The sequence below is a fragment of the Chiloscyllium plagiosum genome, unplaced genomic scaffold (genome assembly GCF_037043375.1).
Source record: "Chiloscyllium plagiosum isolate Xiang-an unplaced genomic scaffold, Cpla_swu_hap1 HiC_scaffold_6, whole genome shotgun sequence".
NCBI lineage: Eukaryota > Metazoa > Chordata > Chondrichthyes > Orectolobiformes > Hemiscylliidae > Chiloscyllium > Chiloscyllium plagiosum.
Window position 1 is genome coordinate 107,877,901 of NW_028270144.1, and position 14,794 is coordinate 107,892,694.

General features: G+C 41.3%; 1 protein-coding gene across 1 annotated transcript in view; it reads right to left on the minus strand.

Moving 5' to 3' along the window:
- The window catches only part of p4ha3 (prolyl 4-hydroxylase, alpha polypeptide III), an 84,368-nt gene that overhangs the window by 21,970 nt on the left and 47,604 nt on the right, over positions 1 to 14,794 (minus strand). Inside the window, exon 8 of the mRNA XM_043692211.2 lies at positions 2,607 to 2,671. Coding sequence (XP_043548146.2) covers positions 2,607 to 2,671 — 65 coding nt within the window. The remainder of the gene's footprint in view (positions 1 to 2,606; positions 2,672 to 14,794) is intronic.

Genomic DNA, 14,794 nt, shown 5'->3' on the forward strand with positions numbered 1-14,794 from the left:
AAAGCTCAGGGGTCTTGAGAGTTATACGTCAGCCAGGAAAGATCTAAAGAGAGGGCTAAGAAGAGCCAGGAGGGGACATGAGAAGTTGTTGGCTGATAGAATCAAAGAAAACCCTAAGGCCTTCTATAGATATATCAGGAATAAAAGAATGACTAGAGTAAGATTTGGGCCAATCAAAGATAGTACTGGGAAGTTGTGTGTGGAATCTGAGGACATAGGGGAAGCGCTTAATGAATACTTTTTGTCAGTATTCACATTGGAAAAGGGCAATGTTAGTGAGAATACGGAGATACAGGCTACAAGATTAGATGGGATTGAGGTTGATGGAGGAGGTTTTAGCAATTTTGGAAAATCTGAAAATAGATCAGACCCCTGGGCCGAATGGGATTTATCCTTGGATTCTCTGGGAAGCCATGGAGGAGATTGCAGAGCCTTTGGCTTTGATCTTTATGACATCATTGTCGACAGGAGTAGTGCCAGAAGACTGGAGGATAGCAAATGTTGTTCCCTTGTTTAAGAAGGGGAATCGGGACAGCCCTAGTAATTATAAACCAGTGAGCCTTACTTCGGTTGGGGGTAAGATGTTAGAAAAAGTTATAAGAGATAGGATTTATAATCATCTGGAAAGAATAATTTGATTGGGGATAGTCAACACAGTTTTGTGAAGGGTAGGTCGTGCCTCACTAACCTTTTGAGTTCTTCAAGATGGTAACAAAACAGGTGGATGAAGGTAAAGCAGTTGATGTGGTATACATGGACTGCAGTAAGATGTTTGGTAAGGTTTCACATGGTAGGTTATTGCACAAAATACGGAGTTTCAGGATTGAAGTTGATTTAGTGGTTTGGATCAGAAATTGGCTAGCTGAAAGAAGACAGAGGGTGGTGGTTGATGGGAAATATTCATCCTGGAGCTCAGTTACCAGTGGTGTGCTGCAAGGATCTGTTTTGGGGCCACTGCTATTTGTCATTTTTATAAATGATCTGGATGTAGGCATAGAAGGATGGGTTACTAAATTTGCAGATGACACTAAGGTAGGCAGAGTGGATAGTGCTGAAGGATGTTGTGGGTTATAGAGGGACATAGATAAGATGCAGAGCTGGGCTGAGAACTGACAAATGGAGTTTAATGCGGAAACGTGTGAGGTAGTTCACTTCGGGCGAAGTAACAGGTATGCAAAGTACTGTGCTAATAATAAAATTCTTGGCAGTTTAGATGAACAGAGAGATCTTGGTGTCCAGGTGCATAAAGCCCTGGAAGTTACCACCCAGGTTGATAGGGTTGTTAAGAAAGCATATGGTGTGCTGGTGTTTATGGGTATGGGGATTGAGTTTTGGAGCCATGAGGTCATGCTTCAGCTGTACAAGGTACTGCTAAGGCTGCACCTGGAGTATTGTGTGCAGTTCTGGTCACCGCATTATAGGAAGGATGTGAAAGCTTTGGAAAGGGTTCAGAGAAGCTTTACTACGATGTTGCCTGGTATGGAAGAAAGATCTTATGAGGAAAGGTTGAGGGAACTGAGGCTGTTTTCATTGGAAAGAAGAAGGTTGAGAGGAGACTTAATCGAGAAGAATAAGATAATCAGAGGGTTAGGTAGGTTAGACAGTGAGTGCCCTTCTCCTGAGATGGTGAAGGTTTACAGAAGGGGACATAGCTTTAAATTGAAGGGTGATAGATTTAGGACAGATGTCAGAGGTAGTTTCTTCACTCAGAGTGTAGTAGGGGTGTGGAACGGCCTGCCTGCAACAATAGTAGACTCGCTGATGTTAAGGGCTTTTAAATGGGGATTGGACATGTGGATAATAATGAAACGGTATTGGTTAGATGGGCATCAGATTATTTTCACAGGTTGGCGCAACATTGAGGGCCAAAGGGCCTGTACTGTGCTCTAAAGTTCTATGTTCCATGTTCTAACCCCAGGCATTTTTAAATAGCCATCTCAATTTATCCTGACACTTTAAAAGCATACTGTTCGGATTTTCTATTTCTGAACTCACTTTAAAATCTTGTCATTTAGGTCACGTTGCCTTTCGCTGCAAAAATGCATCTCTTTCATTCAACTGCATCTGCTATATGTTTGCCCATCTCTCCAGTCTGTCTATGTTCTTCTGAAATCTATTACTGTGGACCATTCCACCTTAAAATTGGCAATGATTGTGAAACAATGTTGGATACTTAAACTCTACCTTCTAGAATTATACAACTTTTCAAAATTTAAAAAAAGTAGAACAAAAATTACAATGTTTCCAAGATAGTCTCACTTTTTTAGGTATTCATTCACAGGATGTGAGCATCATTGGACAGGTTAGCATTTACTGTCAATCCATTAGGGCAGTTAAAAGTCAATCACCTTGCTGTGGGTCTGAAGCAACATTCGCACAGCTCCAGCAATGCATAACGTAACCTCTGGCAAGGTGGAAGAAGACAGGAAAGTTTAAAAAGGAGATGTAAAAAGCAGTTAAGATGACAACATATATTGAATTTAAAGTTAGCTGCAAGCTAATCTGAATCATCAGAGTAAAATCAAAGTGAAGGCAAACATGGACAGAGACAGACTAATCCATTGGCAGGTAAGGAATGTAATTGGAAGCTTGCTGACAGATTTTACCTTTTGCTGATCCGATACTCCACTGCAGCCTGGTTCTCTCCAGAGGCCACCACTGATCTATGCAACTGTTGACCCAAGAGAAAAGTGTCAGTGCACTTCAGATCACTCAGCCAGCAATCAATCCTATATAAAAACCAAAATAACTGCGAATGTTGTAAATCAGAAATCAAAGCAGTAATTACTGCAAGATCTCAGCAGCATCTGTAGAGAGAAATCAGAGTTGATGTTTCAGGTCCAGTGACCCTTCCGAGAATCAAAATCCAATGCTGAATTATCTTAAATGTTTGCCAGTCATGGTCTCATTAAACAATCACAGGTGCAAAGTTTTAAAGCCTCTTTGTTTAAAAAGGTAGTCTGCTTCAAAGATTTCTATTTCTTCATTTTCTCAGCTTTGAGGAGAAAACAGATGACAGTTCAGTTTGGATATTGGTTAACTCTTTCACAGTCAATGCACAATGAACTCAATGTTAGAGCAGGGTGTAATAGTTGGATAATAACAATGGCTTACATTTAAATGGGGGTTGTAGTCAGGCTAGCCAAACCCAGAAAGCCAGAGAGAGTCACTTGGACAACCAGGTGCTAAGGCAGGTTGTTTAAAAGGTTCAGGAAGGAGAAAGTGAGGATTGCAGATGCTGGAGATCAGAGTTAAGAGTGTGGCGCTGGAAAAGCACAGCAGGTCAGGCAGCATCTGAGGAGCAGGAGAATCGACATTTCGGGTAAGAGCCCTTCATCATCAGGATACTCTTGATTGTTTAAAAGGTTCACCTCAGTTCTACTGGACTTAACTCAGTAACAATAAAAACAGTACGGTTCTCTAGCACCTCACCCCAAACATGCTCTCACCTCCCAAACTCTCCCACCCAACCCCTATGGCTCCTCAGACCCTCCATCCTAAGCTTCTATACCTATGCACTGACTATATAGTAACATGAAACTCTATAGTAACATTTTAAAAAATTTTAAAAGTGATTGATAACTTGCCACTTAAAAATACATCTTTCCCTCCGGGTCAATTGAGTGTCAGCCATCCAGAGAGAGCCAAGAATATATAATGGAGCTTGGCTGAGAGCCCAGACATCGATTAGTCTGTTAAAACAGCTGAACCCCAGGGAAAAAGACTGTGTGATTGACAACTCTGGCTCTCTGTTCTATGTCACCAATTGCACAATATTTGTTTACACAAGCTAGAGAAGTTTCAAGTGCTTATAGTTTCTACTCTTGATACTTTCAGGGATCAGAATTACAGGGCAGTCTAACTCCATGAAAATTGTGGAGGACAAGGACATGCTTCTCCTCAGTTTGGAGACTGTCAGGAGTAGGCACTTGTAGCAGGTTACAATGGTGAAAATCGGAAACTCTTGGAATGGAGATAAAAAATCTCAGAATCAGGTACCGGCCATGAGTTTCATCTGTCTGTGGAGTTTCCTTGACTCCATTAATCCTCCTAGTGCTCAGTTATCAGAGATTCCTGGCCAGAATGTTTTTGAACAGAGAAAATGCTGGAGAAACTCAATAGCTCTGGGAGCTTCAGTGGGAGAGAAACAAAATTGATGAAAATGAGTCATACCACCCTCGAAACGTTAATGCTCTTTCTTTCTCCACATCTTCAAATTTCCAGCATCTGCAGTATTTTCCCTTTACATTTTCGAACAATCGGCTTTCCTCTTAATGTAATGTATCTGATTGGGCGCTGTCGCCTTTTCTTGCCACAGTGTTGCTTTAGTAATGAATCATGATGGAAGTGGGGGAAACGCATTTGTTCTGGAAACTTAGTTTCATGAAGCAATTTGATTGTCTTAAATAAAACTGCTGATATCACATCTATAAAGCAATGACAACATTTTCTCTCAATCTGCCCGTGTGCCAGACTTCCTGCCACCTATAACCCAAATAAATTGTACCACATGGTTAATGGGTTCAAACTATTGTGTAGGAACATGCAAGAACAATGGAGTCAAGTGATTTTTTAAAAAATCATTTGTGGGATGTGGGCATTACTGGTTAGACCAGCATTTAGTGCCTATCCCTATTTGCTCAGAGGTGGGTTAGGACTCAACCACATTACTGTGGGTGTGGAATTACATGTCGACTAGACCAGGGAAGAATGGCAGTTTCCTTCCCTGAAAGACATTAGTGAAGCATGGAGTCATGGTCATCATTAGATGCTTAACTCCAGATTCTTTTGTATTGAATCAAAATTCCACCATCTGCCAAGGCAGGATTTGAACCTGGATCCTCAGAACATTATCAGGGTCTCAAGATTAACAATCCATTGATAATACCACTAAGCTATCTCCCCTGCCCTGTTGTATGTGGTAGGCTGATATGAGAAAGTAGTTTTAGGCAAAATTGGTGCTGTGTGTGAATGGGGGATTGTCTTTGAAACTGAATTTAGGCAAAGCTCACAGATAGACCAGTTTCACAAAGCAATTTGAATGTCTTAAGATAAAATTAAAGCAACATGGCTAAAAGCAGCAGCATGTCTTGTCTCATGGCTGTTCAACAATATGGTTAATAATGTTGGAACATGGACTTAGCCAGGTCTACGGGTTTCAATGAAGGATAATGGGTGTACATCTTCACATGTGATGTACCATGAAGACTGGAGCTTCATACCTGGTCACAGATGCAAGAATGCCACTTTTGTAAAATATTGAAAAGATATTGCTACCAAGGAACTGTAACATACTGTGAACCATTAGCCTCAATAGGAGAAGAATAAGGGAAAAAATTGAAGCAGTGAATAGTTTGCACTGGTGATTGTGTCTTCAGCTTTTTTGACACTCTTCTGAATCCAGAAGCAAATGCCTAATGGGAGACCATTAAGATTAGATTATGAGTACCTTTGCCAAATTTCAGTACTGTTTTGCATCACACCTTCCCAAATATTACTGCACTCAATCACAGAGCTGAACTGAATCAGGGGAACTACAATTGACATTAAGATCTATGGCTTATTGCAGAAGGGAAACAATTGGAAAGACTGTGCTTCATCATATTCTAGAGGCATTCGGTTAAAGATTTGGAGGTGGAACATCTCAGGGTAATCTCTTGGCCAAAACAAAAGTCAGTCATTTGGATACAACGTTCACCCAGGAGCTGCACCCTCACAAAAATTCGTTCCTCCAGGAGAAGGTGGGGGATATTAGAAAGAAACCCAAACAGGTTCTAGATAATTAACTAAATGAGAGTTTTGTACTATAATGTGATGATGCCATGATGGAATCATCCCAGAGTTTGCCTCCTGCAGGAATGTGCACAATATTCAGGAAAGATTGTCTTTTTGGCTGGAGTTCTTCCTTTATGGGCAAGACAATCAGGCCTTGTCTTCTATTGGTTTCTCAACCCAAGGTTACATTCATGCCAGACAAGTGTGAGGCAATAACCATCTCAAAATCATCTTCCCTTGATATTTAATGGCTTTACCATTATTGAATCCATAACTATCAACTTTCTAGGGATTATCACTGACCAGAAATATAACTGGACAAGCCATGTAAGTGCTGTGGTTACACAAGCAGCTCCAGTGCTGAGAGTTCTCTGGGTGAGTAACCCATTAACTGACACCTGAAAACCTATACACCATCTATAAGGCATAAGTTAGGAGTGTGATGGAATATTCCCCACTTTCTGGATTAGTGGTGCTGGAAGAGCACAGCAGTTCAGGCAGCATCCGAGGAGCTTTGAAATCCGAAGCTCCTCGGATGCTGCCTGAACTGCTGTGCTCTTCCAGCACCACTAATCCAGAATCTGGTTTCCAGCATCTGCAGTCATTGTTTTTACCCCAATATTCACCACTTGCCTGGATGAATGCAGCTCTAACAACACTCAGGAAGCTCAGCACAATCCAAGGAAATCCATCTTGCCTGATTTGCACCTCATCCACCACCAATGTACAGTCACTTTGTGGTGGCATAATCTCCTTCCAGACTGAGCCCAGAAATGGCAGCTGTTCATCTTGTACATGGAATGAATTCTAAAACAGGAAAATGGGATTGTTTTTTACTACTTGTTTATCTGAAGTGAGTATCTCTGCACAGCCTGGATTGTTGTGCATTTCTTAAAGAGTTCCCCAACTTTCTACAGCTCCTTTGACAGCAACTTGCAAAGTTTTGATCTCTACCACCTAGAAAGACAAGGGTAGCAGATGCATGGGTACATGAAGATGTTGATCTCCAAGTCCTGACTTAAAACTAAATCATTGTTCCTTCACCGTCGTTGGGTCAACCCTGGAACTCTCTTCCTAACAGCATGTGGCTGTCCATATACACATGGAATGAGCAGTTCACGAAGGCAGCTCACCACTTCCTTCTCAAGGGCTTTAAGAAATGCACAACAATCCAGGCTGTGCAGAGATACTCACTTCAGATAAACAAGTAGTAAAAAACAATCCCATTTTCCTGTTTTAGAATTCATTCCATGTACAAGATGAACAGCTGCCATTTCTGGGCTCAGTCTGGAAGGAGATTATGCCACCACAAAGTTGTTCCCCTACATTAAACAGCCTCAAGGCCTTTACTGCTATTTCCTCAGGTTTACAGTCATCTTCCTAGTGGTCGTAAAAGCAAAACACTGCAAGTGCTGAAACAAATTTAACAAATGCTAGAGAAACTCAGCAGGTCTGTAGAAAGAGACAGTTAATGCTTCGAGGTCAATGTGACTCTTCTTCTGCCAGAATTGTTGAGTTTCTCCAGCAATTTTCTGTGTTTGTTCTTAATGGCAATCCTGGGAAACAGTTCCATTAATAAGAGATGTAAAATCCTCTGGGACCTATCACCATCTTTTAGTGTTGACTAAATGTATCCCCAACATGACCCTGTTTTTGTGCTTGAAAAGTAGCCTCACAGTCAGGGTGTGTTGTAGGTGGATGGCACCATTCAAAGTAGGGAGAGCTGTCAGAGCAGGGGGAGAGCAACCAGCAATGCAAGAAAATCATTAACAAATCCAAAGGCACAGTAGGCTCAGTGGTTAGCACTGCTGGCTCACAGTGCCAGGGAGCTAGGTATGATTCCAGCCATGGACAATTGTCTATATGGAGTTTGCACATTCTCCCTTTGCCTGTGTGGGTTTCCTCCCACAGCCCAAAGATATGCAGATTAGATGGATTGACCATGCTAAATTGCCCATTGTGTCCAGGCATGTGCAGGCTAAGTGGATTAGTCAAGAAAAATGCAGGGATAGGGTAAGGGGTAAATAAAGGTGGGATGCTCTTCAAGGATTGGTGTGGACCGGATGGGCTGAATGGCCTGCTTTTGCACTATAGGGATTCTATGAAAGGGATTTGGATAGTGTGCTAATTCTACCACACCACCCAGGTCATCCAGGGTGATTTCTTGAAATGAGAAAAGATATTTCACTACTTGCTTAATGGGTTCCAAATATCAAGCTAGAGTGAACACAAAATCAATCTGGAAATAATGATTCACTAAAAAAAAATTCATCCCAGTCACACATTTTCCTTTAGTTCCAATACAAAATTATGCATCAGACACAATTGTACAATTTTGATGCTGTTTTAGATAAATTAAGCCAATTATTTGTAATACATGGGTATCATTTGTTGAAGTCAAGTTCTTATATATTATAAGAAATCTTACTGCAACTGTACAATGTGCTAGTGAGACCACATCTGAAGTACTGAGAGCAGTTGTGGTCCCCTTATTTAAGGAAAAATATTATTTCATTGGAGTTCAGAGAAGGTACATTAGGATGATCCCTGGTATGGAGGGACTGTCTTATGAGCAAAGGCTAAACACGTTGGGACTCTACTCACTGGAGTTTAGAAGAATGAGAGGTGACCTCATTGAAACATATTTTATTTAGGGGCTTGTCAGAGTAGATGCTAAGACGATGTTTCCCCTCATTGGAGAGTCTAGGACCAGAGAGCATAGTCTCAGAATAAAAGGAAATTAATTTAAGACTGAGATGAGATGAAATTGCTTCTCTCAGTGAGTTGTGAGTCTTTGAAACTCCTTGCCACAGAGAGCTGTGGGAGTAGTTCTTGTGTATATTTGAGACTGAGATAGATTCTTGATCAGTAGGAGAACCAATGGTTATTAAGAAACACAAGAAAGTGGGTGTGAGGAATGCTGGATCAGCAGTGATCCTATTGAACTGGAAAGAAAAAGCTCAAAGGGCTGACTGCCCTACTCCTGTTCCTATCTTTTATGGTCTTTATGAATTATCTGTTCGAGGAGTTGTTCTACTAAATGAATAGGCATTCTTCCAGAACAATCCTTCTATTCATATGAGGAAACAGTGATCACTATAACTGCCAATCCTGTTTCTATATACCTCAACCCCACATCCTTTATCCATCTATTCAATCTAATCTTGAATGTGAACATAGGCTAAGCTTCAACCATTTAACCTGGAAATGTGATTCCACATCCTGACAGCTTCAAATATATAAAGCAAGAGTTGCTTTCCCAGCAAATGCAAAATATGATTTGAAATGGAAGTTGTGAAAACTGAACTGTTGTTTGTGTGTCAATTATTGGACTTTCATTAAGAACAATTTATCAAATCTTACTCCTACACTGCCAGTGTGTGTCAGCCTTCCAGTTCATAAGGGGGTGACTTGCACCTTGCTGGTCAACCCTGTATAAAGCATTAGCTGATGTGGTTGAGAATCTCCACTCTAGCAGAGCAGGCTCTGCCACATTTGCTGCAAAGAAATAACTGGGATGAAAAGCTGCATGTTTTGCTGGCCTGCTTTCTTTCTCTCAGTCTCACTCTTGGGTAGCTGACCTTTGTGATTCTGATCACCTCTTCCAATGCCCCTCCAAACAGCAATTGCCTCCCAGTTGTCAGTACTAATGTCCATCAACTTCATATCTCACTTCCAGGTGTCCTTATTTTGGAGGTATGGAGACCAGGAGGTCGTAATCCAATGGGCAGTTCTCTGTACAGGAGGTCTTTGTGTCTACTGCCAAATGGTCATCCATCTGCAGAATGTGGCTGAACCAGTACAGCCACCATTAGCTAAAGAATGAGAGTATGTTAATGGAATTAGCACACTCCAGGACCTCTACGTTGGTCACTTTATCCTGTTAAGAGATGATGAGGATACAGCTAAGACAGGTCGCTCACCATCCTGACTTGGAAGTATATTGCAGTTCCTTCAGTATCATTGGGTCAAAGTCCTGGAACTGCCTCCCTAATAGCATTCAGGATCTACCTACAACAAGTGAACTGCAACAATAAAGAAAGCAGCTCATCACCATCTTATCAAGGACAATTAGCAATAGACAATAAATGCTGGCCCAACTAATACCTCTCACATCCCCTGAATGAATAAATACAACCTGAGATAACTTGATAGAGGCCGGTATCCTGTCACCAAATCACCTTTATTTACATGTGGAGAGTCCTTGGCACTGATCCAGTTCCTTCTGAGCCAGCTCTCAGAGTGAACAGAATCTCTGACACTCCTGTTTAGCCAGTGCTCCCTGATTGGACCAGATTAACAGCCCCAATCAGGGAACTCATATTCAATGACGTCCACCTGACTGACCTCATTACAATCACTGCACAACCCTTCTGAAATCTCGGCTCTCCTCCAATTCTGACCTCTTGCACATCTATGATTTTAATCACTTGACCATTGTTAGCTGGACGAAAATGTGGACTGCAGATGCTGGAAAATGTGGACTGCAGATGCTGGAAAATGTGGATCTGCAGATGCAGATACAGCACCACTCAAGATTAGAGTGGTCCTGTAAAAGCACAGCAGGTCAGGAAGCATCCGAGGAGCAGGAAAATCGATGTTTCGGGCAAAAGCTCTTCATCAGGAACGAGAGGAATGTCTTATTCCTGATAAAGCGCTTTTGCCCGAAACGTCGATTTTCCTGCTCCTCGGATGCTGCCTGACCTGCTGTGCTTTTCCAGTACCACTCTAATCATTGTTAGTTGGACCCTAAAGTCTGGAATTTCCTCCCCGTACTTCTTCTACTCTCTCTCTCTCCTTCTTTAAAATGTTCTTCAAAACAATATCTTTGACCAAGCTTTTGGTCATCTGTCTCAATTTCTCCTTGTGTGGCTACCTGTCAGATTTTGTTCCATAATACTGTTATGAACTGCTTTGGCACATTTAAAACATTAAATATTAATATTAAACACATTAAACATTAAACATTTAATATAAATATATAAAAATAAGTACATGGTTGTTGTGGCTATCACTTTAAAGCAATGTGGCTGGGAACTACACTCCCATAGTGTAGTTACTTCCATACAAAGGCATCAGCTTGCTTTAGGAGATTTCTGGTCTTTGGCAGCTTTTGAATCATGTCAGTCCAGACAGGATTTACCACAGCCTCGCAATTGAAGCTAAAAACCAAGGGAGTGGCTAAACAGACCAGGCCGGGGAATATCAGTTGCATTAGAGTATGTTTGTATTAGAGTATTTTTAATTTCCAAGATGCCTGTGCATTTTTAACTAGAATCAGTGCAGAGATACAGAGACAATTTTTATAGTTAATGAACACATCAAATTTCAAACAATTGGTATTCAAAAAGGTTTTGTTCCATCTTGGTTGTGTGTGCCAGTGGCAAAGATACTTGCTGTTTTTAAAGAAATGAATTTCAATGCTGTTGCAACAAGTTTTCATTGAATCACAACTCTGCCCCCCATCATCTAACTTGGAACAATCCACAACCCCCTCTAAGCCAAGAGGAATAAGCAACTTGGCTTTGCAATTGACTAGGAATTCACCACTAGCAATATTTTTCGGTGTTTCTCAAAATATCATTGGTAATGAACAGGAGTATGAGGAAAAGGAAAGCTGAAATGTAAACATTCCCTCCAGCTGCAACATATTATTAACAGGAGTTTGCAGTCAGCTGAACATGACTGAGAGAACAATAAGCTCACAATGCACAACAATCTGCACTTAGACAAGATGTACAAGGTTAAGGTATGTTCAAATATGGAGTTACTTCTTTTTCCCTTCCCTATGGTAAAAGAGCTTGCCATAAAAGGATTTTACTTTGGGATTGATAAATGAAACAGAAAAAATAACATACTTCTGTCAATCCCAGGCAGAATTTGCTGCCTCCCTGTTTGAATCTACATAAATCTTTACCTTGATGACTTGTACATTTACATAACATTTAAAATGGATGTTTGGAATGAGAAATAAAGGGCACTCTGTGAATCCTAGATTGAAAAATATTGTTGGAGTAGAGAATAAAAAGAATTTTATTCTTCTGTACTCGTCCATCCAGAGAGAAAGGCAAATGTTAATGCTGCAAATTTGCCATGAAAGACGAAGAATTCTAAATATTCAATATCTGTAAAGAGGAAAGACAGATCTGTATTTCAGATGTAAGACATTTCTTCCGATTCCTGATATTTTCCTTGTCTGTCATTCTTAACTGGACAGGAGAAGAAAGGTGAGCAGCGAATTGTGTATTCTCCTCCCTCCACGTGCCACTCTAATTTCTCACCTTGAACAGTGTTAGATGTATAATATGTTGCAGAGTATTTCCTTCTTCACACTTGAGCTGGACAGCCTGGCCACCCCACTCAGTGCACTAGAAAACTCCCCGTTCATTTCACTGGCCAGGGTCCAGGGAGGACACATGAGATAGGCTAAAGTCGTGCATCATGTAAGTTACGCCACTAATGCGGCCAAGAGGAAATTCCACCTCAATGAGAGTGTTTATAAAATTACCTCCATAAATATGAAGTGGTTCGAGAGGTTAGTCATGGCTCGCATCAACTCCAGCCTACCAGATTGTAGACACCATCTCTCTGGTCCTACACTCATCCCTGGAACATCTGGATAACAGGAATACTTACATTAGGCTCTTGCTAATTGACTACAGCCCTGCCTTTTACACCATAATTCCAAACAAACTCACCTCCAAACTCAAAGACCTAGGTCACAGCTCTCTCCTCTGAAACTAGTTCCTTGACTTCCTGACCCATAGACCACAATTAGTAAGAATAGGCGACAACACCTCCTCCAACACAATCCTCAAAACCAATGTCCCGCAAAGATGAATAGTCAGTCTCTTGATGTACTCCTTATGCACTCACGACTGTGTGGCCAAATTCCGCCCCAAATTCTTTGACAGGTTTGCTGATGACACCTGTAGTCTGGATCTCAAACAACAACAAGACAGAATAAGAAAGAGATTGAGTACTAAGCAGCATGGTGTAAAGACACAATCTCTCCATCGACGTCAGCAAAGCGAAGGAACTGGTCATTGACTTCAGGAAGTGGAGTGGAGGACATGCTCCTGTCTGCATCAATGGTGCTGAGGTGGAGATGGAGAGCATCAAGTTCATGGGAGTGATGATCACCAACAATTTGTCCTAATCCACCTACATCGATGCGGCGGTCAAGAAAGCACAACAATGTCTCTACTTCCTCAGCAGTGTAAGGAAATTCAGCATGTCCACAAAGACTCTTATCAGTTTATATATCCTCTTCCACTGGTCAGAAGATATAAAAATTTGAACATACATTCAAGCAGATCGAAGAACAGCTTCCTCCCCTCTGTTTTTACACTTTTGAATGGTCCTCTCAAACGTTAATGTTGATCTGCCTCTCTGTACATTCTCTGTAACTGTAAGACAGTATTCTGTGCTCTGTGCTACTACCCTGATGCACTTTGTATGGTATGTTCTGCCTGTACAGCACACAAAACAACACTCTTCACTGTATCTTGGTACGTGTTACAACAATAAATCAAATCATTCAGAATCTTAAAATCCTTAAAACATCGAGTCTTGAAGAATCTTACAGAAAGTTCTTCAACAAAGTTTGGATTTTCTGAAGCTTTTCTTTCCAGAAGATCAAGAAGCTTGCCACCAAATCTGTCTTGATATCATCTGACAAAAAGACGCACAAACAATGATTCTTCAAAGATGCATCTACTTGAAAGGGTTCTTATAGCACAGTGGCAATGTCCCTACCTCTGAAACAGGTGGCCTAGCTTCCAATCCCAACTAATCCAGAGGTGTATCATAACAGGTCTGAACAGGTTGATGAAAATATCTAGACTACAATGTCATAATGGCCAATTAATGTGATTTGCTTGGTGCGGTGGCAGTGGCTGTACCTTTGAGCCAGGAGGCCTGAGTCAAGTCTCCACAGCTCCATGTCATAGTATCTCACAATAGGCTGATTTGAAAACATCAAGGGCTGCTTTCTCATCAGGGTTTGGGGATCTAGTGACAATCCCTGGTGAAGATCCTGCTGCGCACCTGCGTCCGTTCTGTGCTGTCCTGGGGGATGCCTGCTTACCTGGCAATTTTATTGGACCTCCAAAGACAACACAGGTATCCCAGGACCCTGTTTGTCACAGTTAAATTCTGTCATTTGCCAGGTGCAAATCCTGATCTTGTGTCTCAGGTGGTCTCAGATCTTTTTTTGGAGATGGTGGGTGTGGGTATGGATAAGGGAGGTTTGTTCTGGGATGATCCCCATTACGGATGGACTGTGTTTATGAGCAAAGGTTGGGACTCTACTCACTGGAGTTTAGACAAATGAGAAGTGATCTCATTGAAACACACAGGATTCTTAAAGGGCTTGATAGGGTAAATGCTGAGAGGATGTTTCCTCTTGGGAGAGTCCTGGATCAGAGAGAATAATCTCAGAATACGAAATGCCAAATTAAAACTGAGATAAAGAGGAATTTTCTCTGTCAGAGGGTTGTGAATCTTTGGAAAACCTTATCACAAAGACTGAGGTAAATATATTCTTGATCAGTAGGAGAATTGAGGGTAATAATGAAAGGCCTGGAGAGTGAACATGAGAAATGTTGAATCAGCCATGATCCTATTGAATGGAGAAGCTGACCTGAGGGGCTAGATGGTCTACTCCTCTTCCTATTTCATATGGTCTTGTGGTTTTTTGATCTGTGGATTGTGCTGAATTTTAAAGATGGCTTACTTCCACCCTCGGCAGCTGTCAATGTGTTCCTCTACACTGCTAGTCAGTTTGCAGGGAGATTCACACTCGATATATACATTTCACAACCACACTTCGAATGCCAGGTGGTTTGAGAATGCCAGGAATGTTTGAGAAGCTTTACTAAAATGTTTCCATGGATCATGCAGTTGGACCAATTAGATTGCTCTTTCCAGGTATGGGCACAGGCACAGTACTCAAATGGCCTCCACTGTGCTACATGATTTTATTTTATTGACCAGGATCAAGAAAGTAGGAAAACAA